General features: G+C 40.0%; 1 protein-coding gene across 2 annotated transcripts in view; it reads left to right on the top strand.

Annotated features, from left to right (window-relative positions):
• Positions 1 to 23,343, top strand: part of LOC148426370 (uncharacterized) — a 52,285-nt gene that overhangs the window by 3,731 nt on the left and 25,211 nt on the right. Inside the window, exons 3-5 of one of the 2 annotated variants that reach the window (XM_088409822.1) lie at positions 9,238 to 9,545; positions 16,298 to 16,363; positions 17,100 to 17,207. In XM_088409822.1, coding sequence (XP_088265948.1) covers positions 9,540 to 9,545; positions 16,298 to 16,363; positions 17,100 to 17,207 — 180 coding nt within the window. In that variant the 5' untranslated portion in view covers positions 9,238 to 9,539. The remainder of the gene's footprint in view (positions 1 to 9,237; positions 9,546 to 16,297; positions 16,364 to 17,099; positions 17,208 to 23,343) is intronic. The other variant, XM_088409821.1, reaches the window with a different exon arrangement.

Genomic DNA, 23,343 nt, shown 5'->3' with positions numbered 1-23,343 from the left:
AAATCAACTTAATTGCCATGTAAATTCTTCTTTTACCTCTGCATTTCAGTTATGAATGTATGTTTTACAATTAAACATTTTATGACACACTGTTTGAAATTGATATGCTATATATGCTCTAATTTTTAAGCAATTTATAGGGGGACAAGGTGCAAAAAATGGGAGTTTTGTAAAAGAATGTTATTTTATAAAATAAAATCAGAAATTGTTTTCAACAACACTATATTTTAAGGTTTTTGGTTGCATTTGGATTCAAACAAATGATTTAAATCATAATTTAATTATTTTAAATTCGTTATGGCATCTACATTGTCTTTTAATGTAATCAAGAGGTATTTTTTTCCCCATTTTTCAGCTAGTACTTTCCGCAAATCCTCTTTATTCTTAATTTCTGATTGAAAAGTTTGACTGACTTATCTGATTATTTTCTTGACATTCCCTTTAGAGCAGTTCCATCTAGTGAATGCATAATACAACCCCAGCCACTACTGTAGCTTCTATTCTGTGCGCCTTATATTGCAGTGCGCCTCATGTATGAAATCAGTTTTAAAATAGGCCATTTATTGAAGGTGCACGTTATACTCTGTTGCGCCTTATAGTGCAAAAAATACAGTACCTCAAAGACGAGTTTTATCTTCATATTTCTTTTTATAATTATATTGTTTTGCTTTATTTTACTAAAAGTATTTCACATCACATTATGTTATGCAATCACGGCATGAAGGTTATGGTGCAGTATTTTACATTTAGTGAGGTTACGTTACATTGTATGACGCTACATTAGGTAAAGTTCAGCTACTCGTTTGTGTTCTTATATTATGTTACATTGTCAGTTTAAATTGTGTTGGGTTAGTTTGTATGACATCATTTTACATTTAAATGTGTTAGGTGCAGCTAGAGTACATTACATTTTGCTATATTATGTTGATAGTTACATCGTTATATTTCCCTTTGTATTAGGTTAAGTAACGGTAAATTGCATTTTTTTTTTCCTTTATGTCACATTATGTCAGGTTAGATTCTGTTTGGTAAGGTTGCGTCAAATGACATCAGTTTAAGTTAGTATCGGGCTGAGCGACATGGCCAAAAAAAAAAAAAAATCAAAATTATGCAGTTTATTGATCAGCCCTAGTTTGATTAGGTTAATTTATGTCACATCACTTTTTATGCTATGTTAGGGTACAGTACTTTATGATAACATATAAGCTTAGCTGATGTTATATTTGGTTCTGTTACAATACATTGAGTGAGTTTAGTTTTCATTATACTTTACGTTATGTGATGTCAGGTGATGCTAGCTTGGGTAATGTTTGGTTGCATTATGTTAGGCCACAATGGATCAACTTATACGGTAAATTACATTACACGATGTATCGTTGTGATTCGGATGATTACTATACATACAAATTCCACGCATATAGTTCTTTATCGGTCGATCCTATTTGCTTTTTTTTTTTTTTTTGCATTTTCCAGCCCCCTTGCGGATTATGCCCAGAACAAAGGCAGCTCGTCAGCACAGCGGCGGCACACTGGGAGGTTGCCATTGACGCTGGCTACACCGTTTGGAGGCTGGGGCAGGAGGTGGCAGGTTCGGAGGGGGGGGTTGACTAAACGCAGGAAGTTGTTCAGCTGGAGAGGTTTTCAGCCACTTGACTGAAGGCAAATTGCCTCCAATGCGCCGGAGCACTCCAAAGTGCTTCACGGCGTGGAAAAATGACGAGTCGTGTGAAAGGCAAATCAACAAAAGCAGCGACACCTCATTCATGCCCCAAAATGTTCACCCGAGTTGTTTTTGTCTGGCGACCTCCCACGAATCAACTGCACTTTGTATTTTAGGATTGTGTCAGTAATCACAAATCAAATTCTTCCTGATTATTTGCTCAAACTATTTACAAAGTACAGGTCCTCCAAATTAATGTGTCTTGGTCGATAGAAAACCACTTTGGCCTTTGTTACTTGTTCCAACTATTTTGACTTAACAACACCGCATTACTGTTCAATTGACGTGTCTGCAGCTGCCCGTTTCGGTCAACAAGCAAGTTCAGCGTAATTGGTTGTATGCTCAGGACGTTTATCTCGTTACGATTTCAAAACAGCAGCACCGCACTTTCTTTTCATTTCTGTTTTTGAAGCAGCCCGTTAAGGTGGCAAACTGGCCAACTAGTCAGGTGTGAATTCCCCTTTGCCACTGCTTTTTTTACATTTTTCTGAAGGATTTTGTCATTTTGAGTGCAGGATCTGTCTATATGTTTCCATAGCGTCTAGTTTCAGCAGAAATCTAGTTAGGCCTGCATTTTGTGTCATCTTTAAGAGTTGTTTATTCAGCTCAATGTTATTTCAGTTTTAGTTTGCCACAGAAGCACCAACCTTATCCTATTTATTTCGGTTCTTCTGGCAACCCGTGGCAAACTATTGAGGTGGGAATTACCCTCTGCGTCTTCTAAGTTAGTTTTAAGTGTTGTTTGTTCATCGCGTTATGCAGTTTTTGTTTTTTTCTACGCAATAAAAAACTAGTTTGTTGGCTCAACGGGCTGCTAAGCAGGTCCAGGAAGGTTGCTGAAGCTGTAACAAGCCAATTTAACTGTACTTGGTGCTTTTGTTTGATTTAAAGACTGGTTGCCATGTCATTATATGGTTGAGGTGATTATATCATGGAGGTGTGAATGTCGACGCAAAGCCCATTATTTAAGGATTTCAGAGAGAATAAATGAAATCTTTGGCAATTAGAAGATCTGAGGGAAGGACATTGACGTAACGTGTGAATGACCATTGTGAAGGGGGGGCTCAGATCACGTTTAGGGCGACCTCTAATCCTAGAGTTCCTGCAAAGTCCCCTGGCGTCCAACCCGGACACTAACAAGGACTCCCAGCGGAGCCATTAGACCAGGAAAAACCAACAAAGGCCGCCATTACACACTCCTTATGAAAGACCCCAGAGGTGACGGGGGGCACGCCGGACACCACCGCAACAAAAGAGCACCGACCCACCTCTCAACCCCCCCCAACCGAAACACCATCAAGCATCCATTCACGCCCTCACCTCCGCTAACCTCCACAAGCCAGCGCCATTGAGCCCCGACTTCCAGCGCACGCATCCCTTCGAGAGGCTGCCATTGTGGCCATGCGTGATTACTGGGTTGGGAGGAGCGGGGCTGGAGGGGCCTCATGCCTTTTTAATTGAGAGACCTTGATGAGAACCATGTGGCCCAATGTAGACGGAGGGGAGCAGCTAGTGAGTCACGCTAGGCTAGTGACGCTAACAAATGTTGGAGAAGATTATTGCTTTTTCTGAAATCACATTTGTTTGGTTAAGTGACCCGGAGAATGAATAGAGAGTTTATTGTTTGATTTGTGACTTATTGTATTATTTTTGTTATGTTGCTATTCTTCATAATATTGGATGTTTATCCATCCGTCCGTTTTCTAAAGCCGCTTATCCTCACGATGGTCGCGGGCTTGCTGGTGTCTATCCCAGCGGGCTTCGGGCAGTAGGCGGGGGACGGCCTGAACTGGTTGCCAGCCAATCGCATCTTTTTATTTTTTATCTTTGGTTTGCTTATGTTTTTTTTTATATTACCTTACCTATCTACTTGCTTACATACCTACTTACCTACATTCTATACTTACTTATATTTACCAACCGTACTTACCTATCCTACTTAGTTAATTGCTTATTTTCTTACTTAGCTTACTTACCTACCTCATTTCGTTATCTACCTAGCTACCTTACATACTTACCTACCTACCGCATATACATACTTTTCTTATTATTTACTTATGCACTTATGAGGCTAGCTGGTTCAACTTTGGGCCTTCTCAGACGATTGGCTGAGTCTTAATGTGTAAAGTGCAATATGAATAAAAACTTACTGACACCAACTGACTACTTACGGTACTTACTTACTCATGAAGCTATCTTGTTAGCATTGGGTGTGCTAAAATGACTTGATTGTTATGCTGTTCTCAGTGTTTAGTGGAAGTTCCCACAAACCAGTTTTTAACAGATTTATTTCAATTTTCTATGGATTTAACTCAGATTCCAGCAGGTGTTGTTGATGTTGCTTTTGCTCTCTTTTCTCTCTTAACCAGTTTCCATTTGTTCTTATTTGCTTCCCGTTTTCTCTCTGTCCCCTCATATCAGACCTTGACGCTAGTTTTACAAAATGACCCCATTCATCAGTTCAAAATGTCTTAGTGTCTAAGATCCCAGTATGTATAAAACGTATATATGTATGAAAACTGCTTTTTTTTGGAGGGAGGGAGGGGCGATGGTTGGCACATTACCTCATTCGCTATTGATAAAAGCAAGGCAAAGATGTTAAAGATGGGACGGGGGGTTAATTAACAGCCGACTAATTCTGGCCTAAATTAATAAGTGTGCGACGGATGCGGAGCGAAGAAAGTAACGTGATGTCGCGATGGGAATTTGGTCGCCGTCATCTCCCCACAACCCCTCCTAACCTCTTCCATTGGGTTCCCAGTACAAACGGTCCATTGTGGCCCCCGCCAGAAAACCTCCATCGGGCGCCAATTTGCATGGAGGCGACAAATGAGCACGCTTTTTTTTTTTTTTGTGTGCGGAACAGGGCGACCGACACGCACACACACGCACACACTGTACGTTTGTGTACACACTGATGACGAGACTCCCTTTTGAGCGTAATTAAAAGAGGAGGCGCTCGCATAAAAAAAAGAAAAAAACACTTTTGTCTTACAGCTTGGCGGGAGGAGGCGGGCCCCCGCATATTAATTAGGAAGCCACGGAGTGAAAGTCAATCAGGCGTGCAGAGCAGATGACAAATACGGCGCTAGTTTCTTTCTCCCACGGTGGCGCAGGGATACGAGCGTTTCCGGGCCGTGGCGGTCGGCCATTAGCGGCGGGAGGCTGGCGAAGGGACAAAGAAGAGAGGCGGTGTGCCACCCAGCAGGGATGAGAGACGGGTGGTAGCTCACCTATAGGGGGCCATCTTGAGTCACTGTCGAGAAATGAAAGGGAATCGTTTGATATTTACCCCGCTTGGGATTCGTTTCTAACATGTTCTATACCACTAAAATAAATCAGTTTGGGAGTGATCTGCAATAGGTCAAAGGTCATTTGTGTTTTCTTGCTAATTTCATTTCAGAATGATTCGTGCAGACCGATGTAATGTAAACTACATAAGCAATGGGATTGTTTTTTTAACCAATCAAATTTTAAACCGGCTTTGATGACATCATCACATAGCCATCATTTGATTGGTCGATCACAGCCAAACCTGCTGCAGCCAGCTCCTACTAGGGAAAAGTATTTGTAGCAATCTACCGACAAAAATGCATTTACCAACATCTACCGATATTAATTAATAATCAAAATCTCTGATGCGTATAATGTTGCCTTATGGTAAAATTTGAAAGAGTTTTAACTGAACACTTTTCAATGTATGAGCAACTGTGAGCAGAAATCTTCAGACAAGAAGTTTCAATATGTCAAACTAAATACAAAACAAAGGCAATTCTACAAAACAACCACATAACCCAGCCTTAAAGTTTGCTAGATTATTGCTAAGACATAAGGGGAAATACCACAGAAGGACTAAGAGATAACACCTAACTGACATCATTAATGCGCTATAAGAAATGGATAGTTTAAGAATTGGTGCAGCAACACATGTAGAGGCAAACAGTATATTCTTCATCCTGTGCAAAAAAAAAAAAAGCTAAGGTCCGCCCTCCAGGCTTAAGCAGCACAATGCCATTGAATTGAAGCAAAAAAATGTGGCAGAAATGATTGAATCCTTTACATTCTAACTATGTCTTCACTATATGGTTTTATAAAGTACAGCATTTCAAAGTGCATTGTTTTTCTCTTAAAATGTTACAATTGGCTTAAATAAATATACCTTCATTCATTTAATTTGGTTAAGAAAAAATATCGGAGATATGAGTGTTTTGAGTTCGAAGTGGGGTCACAAGATAAACTCAAATGGTATTAAAGTGAAAATTTTCCATGTACCTGTGGCTAAAAAGCACAGTGTGGAGAGTCTCTGTCACAGAACTGCATTTGTGTAGTCAAAGAATAGTATCACCATTAACTGTAGTTGCTCAAATACACACAATATTGCCTTATTTTTGCTTTTTCTTTTATCCCTAACACCAAAGGTCACATTTATTTTCCTTGCATTGAGTCAGTTTGCACCTGAGCGCCAAAATTCCACAGAAACAAAAGTAACCAAGCGCACGTTGGCAGCACAGCAGCAGGAAACACGTTTTGTATTTTAGTTTCTTTCACTTGAGCGACAACAAAAGCGACACACACGCACACAAAATGCCCGCAGCGCCATTGAGTGCCAGGCCGGCATCGCCCTGACAACAAAAACCGTTAGCTCAGATTTAGCGCCCGCATGTTCAAAACGCATCTGCTGGACCCAGGGACAAACAATCCCAGCTCTATCAATCAGCCCAAAGTGCGCCACGTCCGCTTTTTTTTTTTTTTGGGTTTTTGTTTTATACCCCCATTGATGTCTTTTCTTAGTTTGCTGCCCATTTCCTTCTCCTTTTTTTACCGACTCTAGTTCTTCACCTTGTCTAATTTGCTTAATCCAGGAAGACCGAAACCCTTTACATTTAGGGCCGCATACAGGAAGAAAAAAAAAACATGGAATTTTTATATACAATTACTGGACATTAAAAAAAAAAAACTATCAGAAATAATGGTGATAACCTGTAACATTACATTTTCTTAAAAAAAAAAAAGTAACGTTCTTTGAAAAAATCTGATTGTCTATATTTTGCACTCTTGGTATAGTGTAACATTTTATTGGAATGACAATCAAATGTCTTTACATTCTGAAATCATGCTGAATATAAAATGTTATCACGTATCCCATAAATAAATTTAAATAAAAGGTTTGTGATATTTTGTTGCATTTAAAAGAAGTTTAAAAAAGATTTCAAGAGATTTTTATAAACTAGTTTTACATAGAAATAAAAAACAACACACATATACTCTGGAATAGAATTTTTTTTACAATTTTCTTAAACATTTTTTTACTAACACCTTGGACGCCTTGGATTTTTATTCATCGAATTTTATCGTTTCAACAATATTTGAAATAGTTTGCACATTTGTATTACATTATTTTTACACCTTTAAATAAAAAATCAAGAAAAAAAAATCACAACCTGACAAATTTTCATTAACACTCATTTTTTTTCAATTAAACTGACCTTGCAACTGCTTCTGTACCATTTACAAGTTTGAACATTGAACATTGTGTGAGAATTCTTATACAAAAGAATCTAATAAAATACTGTGATATCTTGTAGCGATATTTATTATTGGAATTTCTAATTGTTTTTAAAATCGTCAAAAAAATGAAAATCAGGAAAACACAATTTTTTTTAATAAACTGATCTTGTAAATGCTTTTGTACCGTTTACAATTTTGAACATTGTGTCACAATTATTAGTAAAAAAAAAAAAAAAGAAAATCAAATAATATAGTGCGATATCTTGTAACAATAATTATCCTTACAATTTGAAATTAATTTTAAAATAATGTCAAGATGCCTTCTTTTTTTTACAAAACTTAAAAAAAATAGTAAACCAAAACAAAAAAAAACGTGAAATTGTGGAAGTTTCTATCTGAACCACCTTTGGTTAAGCCGTTCTCTCTTTTTCGGGACTTTCACACCCCCCCGTTTGTGCCCCCCCGGTGCCCCCTTCGCTTCCACTCGTTCCTCGACTCCCGTTCATGCCACTTTGGCGCCCTCGTCTTTAGATCTCCGCTCTTGGCGCTGGCTTTTGAAACTGTGAGTGAGCAAACGGGTGCCCACAAAGGGGGCTTTCTTTGCCCCTCAATGGCCTCCATTAACGCTCGGAGGGAGGGGGACGAAAGGGTAGGGGGTGCTTCCCGGGATGGCACACAGAGGCAGGAAGCTGGCAAAAGGGGCATCACGGGAGATGTGCCAGGCCCCGTGTGTGTGTGCGTTTGTGTGTGTGTGTGAACAAAATGGACACATTACACTTCCCTTTTCCTTTCAGCTCACATTCATACATAGATCCATTTACACCAGTCGGCTGCTAGTAGCACCATAGCATGAGTGGGCTAACGTTAGCTTGCTGGCTAGAATTGGGAGCTCATCATGATTAGCTGCTAGCCAAAAGATTGTTAGCATCAGTAGGCCAGTGATTTGCATTAGCCAGTTACCGTTAGCTGTCAAGCATTAACGTGGAATACCGAACTGGTTAAGTCAGCTACAGAGCTTATTATCGTTAGCATTTGCAGGCTATCACTAGGTGGTTAGCAGTAACAGAATACCTTAAATAGGATGCATTGGCCAAGCCTTTCATGGAGTGTTTAAATTTGCGAAATATCACTGGCTTGTGTTCACATTACAATTGTCTTAGCGGGCAAACATTACTTGGGGTAATGAGGTGGTTCCATGAGTTTGCTGCTATAATTGGGCTAACACCAGCTAACTGGCATTCAAAATTATGACCGAAAAGCTATTTGTTGGCTAGCTCGTTAGCCTTAGCAATATCCCAAATGTCTCGTAAAGGAAGAGGCGTGTCGGCCATCTTGTGAAAAGACGTGGGAGGGGACACCCTGTAGAGGGTGTTGAGAGCAGGTGGGACTGATCTAATGACCAAAAGCCTTCGCGCCGTACCAATTAACGCCATTGATGGACATGTCTATTATTAGATGCCACGCCTCAAAGAAATCAAAGGAAAGTCTTGAAGGAAAGGATTGAATGCAAAGGCTGGTAGCTAGGATTTTGTGCCCTAAAAAAAAAGTTGAAAAATGTTTCAGCTGTCTTTTTTTCAAGTGAGTTTCAAAAAAAAAAAATCACTTGCATTTTTATGTGTAGTAAAAAAAACATGTTTTGGATGGTTAACAACAATATTTTTCTAATCGTGAAGTCGTTGCTCCGGTTCTGTTCAGGGCCCGCGAAAAACAAAATATTTCTTGTTTTGATCATGTACAAGGCGTAAGCGAAATGAATGAATGAATAATTCCCATTTGAAGTGTGAGAAAAGCAGGAAAGCGTGACTGCCTTATCTTCTGTGCTGATAGTGTAGTGTGTGTGTAGGGGCAGATAGATGTTTTTAAGCGAGGGGATTAAGTGCATGTATGTTCACACGTTTTGTTCACATACGTGTGTGTCTGTGTGCGCCACCGCAGCAGGATTAAAACGAAGCTAATCTCCTCTTGTTCTTTCCTCCTTCTTCTCCTTCTCCTTCTTCTCGGCTGTTTAGATGCCGCAGCTGCCAGCTTGCACTTTATTCATGAGCGCGAGGGTCCGAGGTGGCAGCTGTTTGTTTACGCGTTCCCACGACTGGCCGCCAATTAAGCATCTCTACTCCGTCAGCCGCTTGTCGGCTCCCATTAGGAGATCCCCAGCAGACGCCCCGGGTCTCCTCCTCCTCCTCCTCATCTTCCGTGAGGCCTCTTTCACTTGGGCCTCTTCCGCAAGGCCTCTGGCAGCTTCAACAAGGTCCTCCTCTTGATATCGTCCCACTGGAAACCACACAGACAGGAAAAAATCATTAAAATTATTATGAAGGTATGCTGGCTCCTCCCACATGCACGTTAGCTTCACCGACGATTCAAAATGAACCCTATTGAATCATGTTATAAACAAACGTAGCTCAAACCTCACGAAAAAGACAATATTCTAATCGTGTAGTTTTTATAAATATACAGCACATTTTACATCAATAACTTTTGACGACATTGCATTTTCCATGTCACATGGTGTTATTTAAGTTTGATCTAAATTTTATGAATAAACTCAGTTGTAGGCTACTTTTCTTGTATTTCAGATTTTTAGTAAGCGTGAACCAAGTGAAATTAGAATTTTGTGTTAATTTTATCATTTCGTTTGATGCTTTTATTTATTTATTTTTAGGAAAGGATGAGTATGGTTGCTAAGTATTGGTATGGAGCCAATACCTGCCTTGAATTCAGGGTCATCGTACTTAAAATGAAAACAGATACTAGTATTGAGGAGCAGATTTAAAATCACAAAGTAAAAATGACCAGTTCGATGACTAGAAAATTGCCATTAATTTCATGACATTTTAAGAAAAAAACATGCTTCACTCTTATACATGGGCGTTGAAAAAAAACAAAAAACAAAACGTTTCATTTTTATTTATTTATTTCAAATTGACTGGTTACAGTAACATCATGCCTTCAACACAGACTATTTTCAACTATATTTTCAACATATCATCACCATACTCATCCAAGTGGATTGTTCAAATACTGCACCAACACAACATTAACACACCTGATTGCCTTTACCAGTAGAGAGTGCCCCCATGTGTCGTGTAAAATAGCAGTTCAATCTCAAGATCGATACTTCATAGCGTCTTGCTCTGTTTCCCTTTGTCTATTAGGAGATTCTCCACCAGGTGGAGTTATAATCCGAAATTTATGGTATATAAGTCTTTAAAATGATCTGTCATCGTTTTTTTGGTGTGGAGGTGTGTGTGAAGATTATGGTCATCAAATGTATTCTTGGTATCAGTGCTTAATATCAGTGATTACTCAGGAGTTGAGTGTGTATGCTTTTGTGGTAGAAAAAAAAAGTGTATTGAACTTCTATAATTTCTTTTAATACATTCAGGTGAAGAAAAAAAAAAAGAATGCCTGGAGGATTCCTGGGTTAGACATCTCAAAAGGCCCTTTTAGTTTGACCCCTGACCTACACACTCCCATGCCGGGCCAACTAGGCTTCAGCCCCTGATTTTACTCATCAGGCCACACCCCTTAGAGATACACATCCAAAACATGAATACGGCTGTTTATTACAATGAAACAGTTTTGTTTTTTTTAACATTTCCTTTAATTCTATCATACAATATTTTGAGCATCACATAGTGATTATTTCAATGTCTAATTTTTTTTTTTCATTAAAAGGGATTTTTATTATTTTTATTAAAAATGAGGTTAAAATTTTCATCCTTTTATTCAAAATTAGGACTTTTTTTAAATTGATAGAGCCGAAAACAGATAACTTCTCTTATGTTCTGTATATGATATTTTTTACGTAATTTTATTGAGGTTTTCCAAAATAAAATCTGATGCTTGTAAGGGTTACCAGTCTAAAGAAATCTAATATTAACTGTCAAACTGCTGAACATTTAACAAGATACGGAATACCTAGTTCTCTATCAATCAATTATCAATTGAATAATTTGAATATGCATTGATTTTGAACTAGTGCTTGCACCTCTAATAATGCACAATATAGAGCTATTCTTTTAAAAATAAAACAAAAGTCATCTATGCTTGGCTCCAGCTCACTTGCTAGCCTAACAATGACAAGTGTTGCGCTGTAGGAAATGAACGGACTTCAAACAGACCTTCTTCCAAATCACCGTTCATCCAAATTTCAGTGCATCAAAACGCCAACGAAGACGACTTGTTTGCAGCGACATTAACATGAGAAAGCACCTCTGTCGGGGCGCACTTATTTGAACTCTGACCTCCCCCTTTGTGCGGGCCAGACAGCAAATTGTTGTGGCCGTTCTCCCCTTAGTCAAGTCATTAAATAGCAAAGTCAATTCCCACACAAAAAACACACACTCCCACACTCCCAAGCAGACAGACTTGAGGGGATCCCCCCATTCTCCACACACCTCCCCTGTCTGTGTTTTAATGAAGAGAGGGTCACCCTTGAAGGAACATTATTAGAGGGGACCCTAAGACAGGCCTTCCACGTCTGGACCGGGTAGGCTTAATCCCACAGAGTTGCGACGGGATGGGGAACATATGTGGCGCGTTACGGCCGCATCATCAATGGCGTCCTCTCTTTGTCGTGTCAAACCCTTTGAATGTTCTTGCGTCTTTTTATCACGCATGCTAATGTTTGTTTTCACGCCTACAGCAATGAGGGCTGCCGATTTTGCTTCTTAGACAAACAAAAAGCGCGGGCTGCTGATTTTGGTTCTTAGACAAAAAAAACACCTTTCAATCTTTAAAAATGAACTCCAGAAAGCAATATTTGTTGTTCCCAAAGAACATGGGGGTTGATGTCCGAGAAGCTCGCTGCGGTTCTTGGGGTCTGAGAGTGTGATCAGCAAGTCTTGTTGGTGGTGATTGCTCATTGTGCAGGTCTGCAGGAGGCCATCAAGACCGGAGTGGAGGTCAAGTGATGGACTTCAACCTTGACCCGAGATGGCGGGGGGCGTTGTCATATGTTTTTATCATCACATACTCACCTTGACAACTGCCTGTACTATTTGTTTGAAGGTATACCTTGACTTGAAAATGACCTGACTTTTGAGTTTTGTAATGGAGCTGCCACACAGTTCTTTTTTGGTCTTAAGACGGAGTCTAAATTTAAGTTACTAGCACCAGATCAGGCAGGAGCAAACTACAGCCCGGGGGCCATATGCGGTCCATTAAGCGTTCTAATTCGGTCCGCCGAACTTGGAGAAATGATCAGTCAAAAGGAGAGTGGTAATGTTACTATCCTGAGGGATAGCGGAACTGTCAGTGCTTTAAAATAGGAACTGTTTGCCATAAAAAAAGCTGTATTTTGTTAATTTAATTTTCAGTTGTTATAAGAGTCATTTCAATAAATAGATAAATATATGTGGATTAAATAACACTGTTGGAATGCTTCATTTTCTATTGAAATGAAAGCACATTTTCTGGCTATGTCGCAATTTTCTAATCTTATGGGGTGGATTATCAAAACACTCCATCTGTCTGCACCTTGTTCGGCCTTTTTGTTAAATTTCAGAACCCTTTGTGGCCCTCGAGTGAAAATGTTTGCCCACCCCTGCACGAGAAGTGAACTCCACAACAAGTTGCAGGAAAAAAAAAGAAGCCAATCTGCTTTATCCAAGCTACCATTCCTAGTTAAAGTTTGAGCATAAAATAAGGTTGTGCATTGAAAACATGTACATAAATTACTTAAAGCCATTGCACAGTAAGAAATGCCATAGATAGTCTAACGAAGATAGCATAGATCAATGCAATTATAACCTGTTAAGCAACATATATGCACACACATATGGTGCAGCAACACATGAAGACAGATAAGTAGAGATGAATTCCATTTTAAAAAGAAATCTCCATATAATCTGAAAAAAACATGCGTGATTTGTATTTTTCAGTCATCTTGAGCTAATTTAGCTCGATTTATTACTCAGTACAAAATATGTGCATTGATGGGGGTTGGGGTGGCAAGATGATGAGGAAGCAGAGTTGTGAGAAGGCAAGGTTGCCAGTAGATGAGGAAGTGCAGACTCAAGTGAGGTGATGGGGACGTGAAACGGGAGGGGGTGAGGTGCTAAGACAGTGTCAAGGAGAGTAGGTGAGAAAGAAAGAGGCGAAGGAGTGGAGAAAATTAGGAGGTGAGCAAGGTGATGTCGTGAGCATGTGAGGTGGCAAAGGTGAAGAGCAAAATGAAAATAATCCAACGACACTCCACTAACATAAATTTGTACACATGACAGTGGATGTTTTTCCCTACCAGCAGGTGGCAGGAGTGTGTAGTTTTCTCTTTCACCTGATAATAAAAGCTGAGTGCAAAGGAGGAACAAATGAAATGCTAAGATTTTTCAAAATATTAGAAACAGCTCCCACATAGACCAACACAGTTATGTGGTGTAATCCAATCAAAGCTGCTGAATGAAGGGGGAGGCGGGGTCGCGAGGATTAGGTTGTACAACAGCTAACCTGAGGGGATCACATACGTGCTTGCACAGTGCACAGTTGCACCCCCTGACCTGAAGAGGACCCCCAATTTAGAGCCGCCTCTCCCCCGCCCACCAATGTACAGTTTCACCAATCTTTAAAATATTCTTTTTTCTTACCACAATGTCTGTGTGTGTCTATGTGTTGCAATGGGGATAGAAACACACACACACACATACATGCAGATATCTTGTTACCACGGCAACCAAAGAGCTGTGTACAGAAGTGAAGCGTGGCCCTGTTTCTAAGTGTGTGTGTATGAGGAGATGATAAAGTGAGATGCTGACGTGGTCAGGAGACAAGAAGGTGAAGATTGGACGCGCATGTCGAAAAATCTTCAGCTACAAAAACAAGGAAATGAACAGGCGAGGTGGTAAGGAGGTGGGAAAGTGAAGTAGCGTAGCAGTAGAATGGTGAGAAGGTGAAAAGGAGAAGGGGGTGAGGAAGTGAGGTCACGAAGTGGTACGGAGTGAGAAGGTGAGGAGACAAGGAGGTGAGGACATAAAATTGGGAGAGGTTAAGGAGACAAGGAAGTCCAAAGGAAAGAAAGTAAGGACTTAAGGAGGTTTGGAGACAAGGAGGAAAGGATGGAAGGTTTGGAAAAATCAGGGATGTGAGGAAATGAGACGGTGAAAAAGTTGAGGAGGGCAAGGTCGGACAAACTGGTGTCCTCATGGTCCTAAAGTCCATCTAACGCTCGCCGCAGAAAATTTGACCGCGCAAATTCATCCATCTTGGATGCACCCAGTCATTGTGTGACGGCAGCAGGCCGAGGGGTGAAAGGTCATCCGGCGGGCATGTCATCTCGACACGCTTCCCGCCCTTTGACCCCCGCTCCTTTGAGGTGACGAACGAGGGCGGCGGCCATGTTGAGAGGTTAAGAGCTGTTTTATTGGGCAGGACGAACTCTGGCCTGAAGGTCACAAGGGAGAAAACAAACACGTGTTCGGCTTCAATTGAATCTCAATCACTGTGTGTGTATTCATATGAGTGTGTGTGTGTGTGTGTGTGTGTGTGTGTGTGTGTGTGTGTGAGAGAGAGTGCGTTTGAGTTCAATGAAGGCATTTGAACTTCTGCTCTCTACTCAAGATTAGTGCAAGCGGCCTGAAACATGAAGGTCACATGAAGGTCACGCACTTGATCCGCTCAGTCATCACTAAGCAGTTCTCACTCGCTACAAACCGCCCATTCACCGCTACACAAGACTTAAGGTCCTATTACCACTTTGCTTTCTTTCATCGAGTAATGTTGCAAGGCAGCAAAAAATAAACAACATGAAACAATTTTCTTAAATGACACCTCTGTGTGTTTATCATATTCCAATGATGGATTAACATTTGCCCCCCCAAATGCCTTAAACACCTCATGATGTTGGCCACACCCTTTTGTGATTTATTGATTTCTATCCCTGAAATTAAACGATTAGCAAATATGATGGTATTTGGTTCAGTTTTTTGTGGGTTTTTTTTGACTCAAAAACAGGAAAAAAAAAAAATTAGGCTCTTATTTTAAGAGGTATCATACTACAAATTCATCATGGTATATCTTCAAAGCTTAAATACATTTTTTTTATCTACATCAGTGTGGAAATAAAATATATCAATACTTCTGCTTTTATTTTCATTTTGTGAAAATGCTACACAAATGCATTGCAAACAAAAAAGTATAAACAATGACCAAAAAAAAAAAACCCTAACTAAATACATAGCATCTTTGGCTAACACCAGCTTTTACAGTGCTAATGCTAACTCAGTGCTGCTAGCATTGCGATTCCACTTGACCTGGATAATCTGCATTCTCTGACTATTTATCATCACTATGCTCTTTTTTAATCTACTAAGTAACAAAAGTATTTAGACCTCCCACCACGGAACCATTTAGCGTTCTATTTTTTTTTTTCCCGCGATCTTTTGGCTGCTGACAGGCAAATGTAACATAATGGTCTTAATAATAACGCGACGTAATGGTCCTTCATGTCATGCCATGAGCCACTCCAGCAACACGCACACACACTCAACTGCGCGCCTGCTTTGCATATGAACGACATCACCCTAAACTTGTCCCTCACACATTTCGAGGTTGGCTTGAGTGGGAAGGAGAAGGCGGGCTTGTCACATGGCGGTAAAGGGGTAACATTAGTCATGATCCCCCCCCCCCCCCCCCTCACCGGCGACTACTTGACATTCCGCGATAGCGACCCTCCAGGTTGGCGTCCTCGCCTCTGTGCTCCGGATACTCGACAGGCCTGAGCTTCAAGTGACAAACTCAATAGAATTTCTCATTCCCGACTCCCAAATCGCTATACAGGTGGCTTTATATAGTGGACTATACACAGAAGATCACTAAAAACGACCACATCATGGATTTTGTAGTCGCCGTCGCTTACTCGCGACACATTTTTACAACTCCACAAAATGGCATATGTGGTGGATAGGGAGTGATTCGCCAAACAGGCAAACTCAGAGAAGTGTTAAAGTACCTCCGCTGATGAAAGTGTAGCATCTTGCATTCCAAATGTACATAAAACCTACCGTAAAAATAAAAAATAGATGCTGTTAAAACACGATTGTTTAGTTGTTGTTGTTTTTTTTTTCTTTGCAGGTTACAAGCACGGCAGCTTTTACAGCTCAACTGTGTGCCGCTAAAAGACGAAAAACATTTTTAAAGGTGAAGCTTTTACAGTCTATAAAAGTGTTTGATGAAGTGCAATAAAGTAGATAAATAAGATACATAACAAATGAATTAACAAGCCGGGTTGATTTTTTTTTTTAATGAATGGTGAATTTACCTTGCTTGCATGGGAATTTCCAGCACAATTTTTGGGGTGCCCCGACATGGAGTAAAAGCACCCCAAAAATGTCAAGATTTGATTAATTTAAAGTCTATTTTAACAAAAAAACACAATCCATTTAAAACTATGATATGTGTAAAATGTCTTACCTTCTAGGCAGATGTTTTTATGGCTTTTTTAACAACAAAACACGATCTGAATCTAGGAAATGTGCAAAATGTCTTACCTTCTAATTTACTAACACGAGAGTAATCATTTACTAGATTTTTCTAGGGCACATTTTATATTATTAGACTTTTTTTTTTTTTAACTCAAAAAGTTTCAAGTGGTCAGAAATAGCATCACTATCCTCCGTTTGAAATGGAATGGGAGACACTACCTGTATTTGTATGCCCAGTCCATGTTAATGTTAAAACCAAGGTGCAATTGATATGCTACCTAGTTCTAAAGATTCATAACCAAAAAAGTGTTAACCTTCTCTTTTATAAGCATTTAGATTAAAATGCATTAAAACATACAAAATATTTCCATTCATCTTGCCTGCCCAAAGACTCAGAACCCCCAAAACTCGGATCCTAAAATCACCCCTGCATGCTTGTATATTTTTTACAGGAGGTAGTGGTGGCAAAGGACAAAAGAAAGCAAAGTTGGAATCAAGGAAATGAGTTTGAGAAGGCCAAGAGGCAAGAAAACGAGATGGTCAAGAGGAAAGGTTTTGAGGTAAGCTAGTATCGGCTGTCATCGCAAATACTAATAATTTGAAATAAGGCCAGGTATCGGCCCGATGGCAATAATTGGTATCGTCCGTCATTTGTCCATCTTTAATAATTAGTTAATTAAACAGGGAAAATGTGAAATGAAGTGATTCATTTAAAACTATGTAAAAATGTGCGAAAGCGATTGTAAACAAAAACAACATAAATTTCAATGTCATTTTATTAGCCTTATAGCACATTTGCTTAAGTCACATTTGAGTATTTTTTGCCTCAGTTCAACATTTGTAGATAACCTGATTGTCTGACGATTTACACACATCTAAAACTCATTTGTAATGATCTTTTGACAGCTAGTTAAAAAGAGCGGCTATGCTAGTAGGTTAACAATTGAGGTTAAAGGCCAACATAACGTTAATCCCTTCCAATCCACATTTATGCCAATCTTTTTTGTCATTTAATGCTTGGAAATAAATACCTATTTCTATAATTGCTTCTGAGGCTCCTTGTGGTCACAAAGGCCCTAAGCAGGTGCTTTGTCTGCCTCTGCCTTGGGCCGACTTAGTCGCAATGTACTATAATGTAATTGTGGCCTGGCCTCTGCTTTATAAGGCCAATGAAATTCGTGCAGCCGGCTGATGTTTAGCACTGCAAACACGAGCGTAGGCGCCTCATAAAATGCACTCATCAGGAAGGGGAGGGAGGGATGGGGGGTGTATAGAAAAAAAAGGGGGGGGGGGTGTTAAGAAGCTTCCTCGTTGAATTAGGCCACACTTCATAAAAGACAAGAAGAGGCACAGCTGTACTGCAAAGACGCACGTTTTCATTTGTTTTATACTGCGCCGCGCCCTCGTTTGCATGACAATGCTAATGAATAGTGTGTGTGTGTGTGTGAACGTACGTCTGCACGCATGTGTGTGTGCGCGGCGGCCATATGTGATGTCAGACAGTGAAAAACATGTCCATATGCACATGCTGCTGGATGTGTGTATGTCTGTGAGAGGTGCATTAAACACCATTGCAGCGAGTACCGAAAATGCTCAGTTAAATTAACTGAAAATTAAATCGTTTAATAGTTCAATTGTATGTATCTAATCCAGGATGGTAAATGGACTTTCATTTACACAGCGCTTTTGGTGCTAAAGCGCTTTACACTAACTAGTCATTTCGCTACTGATGACGCTGCATAAGGAGCACGATGGTAGGGGGGGATGTTTTAATGATCCACTATATGACAAGGACCAATATTTGATGCTGATCTGTTTCTTATTAGTGTTTAAAAAATGTTCAAATGTGTTCAATCTACATTAATCTACATTATAGCTGCAAGGAATTGGAACCACTGAATGGTAGTGTGATTTCTCCCAGCCAGTCAGCAAAAGGTTTTAATGATATATTTTTAAATATATTTTACTGCATTTAAATTTTTCACATTTTTTTTAGGTAATTCTTAAAAATATGTACAAATGTTTGCACATTTACATGTTATAAGAAAATAAGAAAAATTCAAATGAAATATTTATCTGATTTAAACAAATGTGATGCTCTACAATAATATTGATGTTTAACAATAACAATACTTTAAACATTATACACACACACACATTAGTTTTTGCTTTTGTTCCTAAGATATACAGTAAAGCAATTTGCTGGACTTTTTTTTTTTTTTTTTTACAAACACTGAAAACCTAATTAAAAAAGATCATGACCTCGTTAATGAATAAACATGAATATTAATCAAGTACAGTATATTGTAGTATACATTTTAAGAGTTAATGAAATGCATCAGAAATCACATTTCCATTGTTTTCATTGTAAACATTTAATACTATTGCAACACAGTTTTCATACAAGGCACATTGGTGAACATGCACTGCCGTTGTTGTGTCACATGCACAACTTAAAAAAAAAAAAAAATCTGCATCCGACATCATGTTTGGGTATCACGAGATTACGCCCCCCTCGATAGCGTCTTCTTGAATTGAGGACATTTACAGTCACATTTAAAAAGATTTGCATAGATTATTAATCCTAATAATGGGGGGAAAATTGCCACTTGCCAAAAATTAATATCGAGCCAATTAGGCTGTGCTTAATAGTAGTGCATGAGTGCGTGTGCATGTGCGTGTGTGTGTGTGTGTGTGTGTGTGTGCGTGTGCGCCGAGAACAGGAAATGAAGGTGTGTTTGTTCCACAGGCCGAGAGGAAATTGATGACAAAAGCCATAAGACAGAAAAGAAAAACAGTCGTTTGCATAGAATTTAAAGGCGACAGCTCTCATTGGCCGGTGTGCCGGCTGACACACGAGCTGTCCAATCACAGTGCAGTAGGATTCACTGCTGCCGTGGGTCTCACATTCATCAGTCCGAGCAATGACAACACCATCGCTCCTTAATGATTCCATTCATACATTGTTATGATGATTTTTAATGTAATAATTATTATTATCACATTGAATTTCTTGCTTCGCTCTGATTGGCTGAACGGTGTCTGTGTGACCGGGATCCTCCCCGCTCAGTCGTCCGTCAACCTGACAATACAGACATGACGTGAAAAGGTTAAAACATTGATGATAAAGAGAACACAGTAAAGATGTAGATAACTATGCTAGCTTCTCACACTAGCTGTTAGCTGGCTGACTGTGTGCTGACAGGCGATGGCCTAAAAGTGAAAACTCAAAAATAACTAACAATTCTTTACAAAGTTGTGCACTGCCACTAAATCCTAAGAATGAGCGCCGGTTACAGATATAGATGGCTACATTACATTCTTGCACCATTAGCTAGTTGGCTGCAGACTGAAAGTGCATTAGCTTAAATGTGAAAAACATAAGAACAGATCTCTTGTTGAAAACTGAAAAGCAGCCTCACCAAAATGTCTTAAGACTGTTACATTATCTTCTTAAGAGAACCAAAATATAAGAAGCATGTAGTAAAGATGCACACTTCCTTGTTTGCTAGCTAACCAGTGAGTTCACCAAAATATGATGATCAGCTCTGTGTAGGAAACCATCAGTGAGTTAAAACATACACAGTGACATTAGCTTTTCACACTAGCTAGCTAATAAACAATAACAGTGTGACTGAATCGAAAACAAAACATTCCCAGTCTTCTACCTATCTAAGTGGAAAATGCCAGAAGCTAATGTAGCATTATAGTTGGCCGCCAACATTAATGCTGTGAAAAAGGTAGCGCCCGTGTACATACTAGCAGCAGCGATGTCCTAGCATGCGGTCAGGCCGCGACTGTGCACTCATTGACCCGCTCTCTTGTTATTAAGACTCGGAGAGTTTAGGTCTGAGCCGTTGCTAAAGGCGGTATCACATGCTTGCGCTTAGCATTAGCGCCTCATCGCGTACCAGTCGCCCTAACGATCACTTTCATCCTGTTAACACCCTTCACGATCGGACACTTTATTAGGTACACCTGCAAGCATACGGGAACAGGATTTACGTTCTTTCCTCTAAGTTACACAAACAAAGCTACTGAGTTGATTGATTTTGGTGAGCTCTAATTGGCCATTCACTCTTCCAGTTTCTAGCCAACAAGTGGCTAATGCTAGAAGCTAATGTAGCATCTTTACAGTTTGCCCTCATCTTTTCTTCATGAAATCCTTCCTTCCTTCCTTCCTTCGAAATTACTTTTCTGCCTATTATCCTTTCTTTCCTTTCCTTCTTCCACCTCAGATCGCTTTTATTTTTATTTCCTTCTGATGTTCGGCCCTCCCTCTTCCGAGGGCCGAATAGTCAACCGAATAGATAGAGCGTGGTTGCATCTCATTTGCTGACAAACGGCAGATGCAGATTGGTGATGGCGTTGAGGGGCGTGGCTGCAAGATGGCACTCAGTCGCCAGTTTGTTGACTTATTGTTGCTGCTTTACAAAGAACTACAGTAGAATCTCTGCTTAATGGACAATTTACTGCTGCAGCATGTGGCGCAGCTGAGGATGACGGTGTATGTGTGTTTGTGTGTTTGTGTGCGTGCTCGTGTGTGCTAGAGAGAGCGAAAGAGAGAGATGGGAAGGCACGCCACTAATTAACAATGTAAACCAGCGTTTCAATACGAACTTCCAGGCTGGATTCAGTCCCGTTTTATTTATGCCGTCACTCTCCCCGTGTGAATGGTTACCGTGTCTCATCGTGGGCACCCCACCCTCCGCCACCCCGAGAACCCTCCATCCATACCCCCACTGCCTCCCCGTGACCCCCCCGCCGCCCTGAATAGGCGGCCCCGATTGAGCAAACAGTCAGACTGTCAGCTCAATAGGAGGTCTGGCCGTGAACTTCAAGTGCTTCCCAGGCCCCCCAGGCCTGCAGCCAGACTTTTGGGGGGCCCCTACGTGCCAGCGCTGAAGAGGGAGGGCGGGGTGGGGGGACCCCTGCCACAGTGGTTCCCAAGGCAGCTGCAGTCTGGTGAGGAGGGACGGACGGTGTGTGTGCCCCCTCTTTGCCAGTCATTCTCCAGGCCCCCCTTGTTATACACAAAGATCCAGACGCAAGCTGCTGGCCGTACCCCCACCCAAAAAAAACCCCTCAACCAGCTCCCAGGCTCCTCATCATCTCATTAGCCCGGGCCCCCACTCCACTGTCTGCCGTGGATGCTTTGTTTTCAGCTCTGCATAATTTACACAATAAATTGACGACGGCTGAGAACCCCCATCCCCATTTCCCCCAAAACCTCTCAGCTCAATATACCACCTGTTAAAAGGAGGCCGGCCCAGCATCGGTTAGTATACTGCGAAGTCAGACGCTCTTCATCGTTTGTGCCCCCACTATATCGCAGATTTTAAGCAATCCTTTTTTTATTCTGGGTTTTACACTGTATCGCACAGAAGTCCTAATTTACAAATGCTGGCACTCACTGTAATACCACATTGTGCCACAACATGCCAGGCAGTAATGAGCGCTATTGGAGGAGATTCAGCACATTTTAGTTTTTGTTCCCACCCATCATAAAAAAAATACGTCTGTGAATATTGTTGTTAGTTTTCTTATTATGTGTTGCTGCTCCATGTGTTTCAGTAGCTGTTTCAAAGTAGCTTAACATCTATGCTAATTTACATTAGCCTGGCTTTTACGTTTCACGTTCATGTTAGCATTAAGCTAGCAAATTTTGATGCTTAAATATATACTATACTGTGTTTATAGTGTTTATATCAACTGGGAGTGATAAAAATGCAAATGGTAGGAAGGATAGAAGGAAAATGGCGTCGGATGTATGGCAAAGACATAATGACATATTGTTTCAGTTTCCACTAATTCGTGCAGGCGGGATTTAAGCAGGTTTAAAAAGTTACAGTAAGCACATACGCACGCAGGAACAAAGCTGGATTTGTACCTCGCAACTATGGAGACTACTGCTAATTTACACTTACTCTCTCTTGATTACTATTACCTGATTATGTTTACTCTTGATATGAATGTTATTTGTTTTATACTTTTTTTTTTCTCAAACTTTTTCGGGCCAAACCAGAAACTGAATGTTATTTGGATCGGGAAGGAAATAATGACTTTTTTTAGATTATATATATCCAATTCAACTAATTGACAGCTTAACTGATTATTAAAATAGTGTTTAATTGGAGCTCTGCTCTAACAGATTAAAATTACAGATATTTTTTTATAATCAATGAACTAAATAAGAGAATAAATGATTGATTTTTTTTTTCTGAAATTATTTAAGATAAATAAAGAGAGACAATTTAGAGTGTTTACTGCTAAGTCAAAATTCTAAAAACCGAAAGGACCCTAGATTGTAATAAAAACAAATCAAATAATTGACAGATTAATCAATTCTTAAAATAAATGTATTCATGTTAATATCAGCTCTATCGTACATATTTAAATCTTTAATTTTTAACTCGCTGCTTTGAAAAAGATTCAATGATTGACGTCTTGATTTATTTTCTCTAAAATTACGATTTAACAAATAAACAGATAATTTAGAGTATTCACCTCTATGTCAAAATTTTATTAAAAACAGAAAAGACAATAATCTGCGTGTATGTGTGTGCATGTGCACGTGTGTGTGGCACATGTGCGTGGCCTCCTCTCAGGATGGCACCCAAAGAAAGAAAGATAGTGCCGCGGCGCACAGATGCCCGCTAAAAGCCTCGCGAGAGACAAGCATTGAAACCCCCCCGT

This window comes from Hippichthys cyanospilos, chromosome 3 (assembly GCF_059441005.1).
Source record: "Hippichthys cyanospilos isolate Australia breed blue-spotted pipefish chromosome 3, RoL_Hcya_1.0, whole genome shotgun sequence".
Classification (NCBI taxonomy): Eukaryota; Metazoa; Chordata; class Actinopteri; order Syngnathiformes; family Syngnathidae; genus Hippichthys; species Hippichthys cyanospilos.
This window is presented reverse-complemented; position numbering and strand designations above follow the sequence as displayed.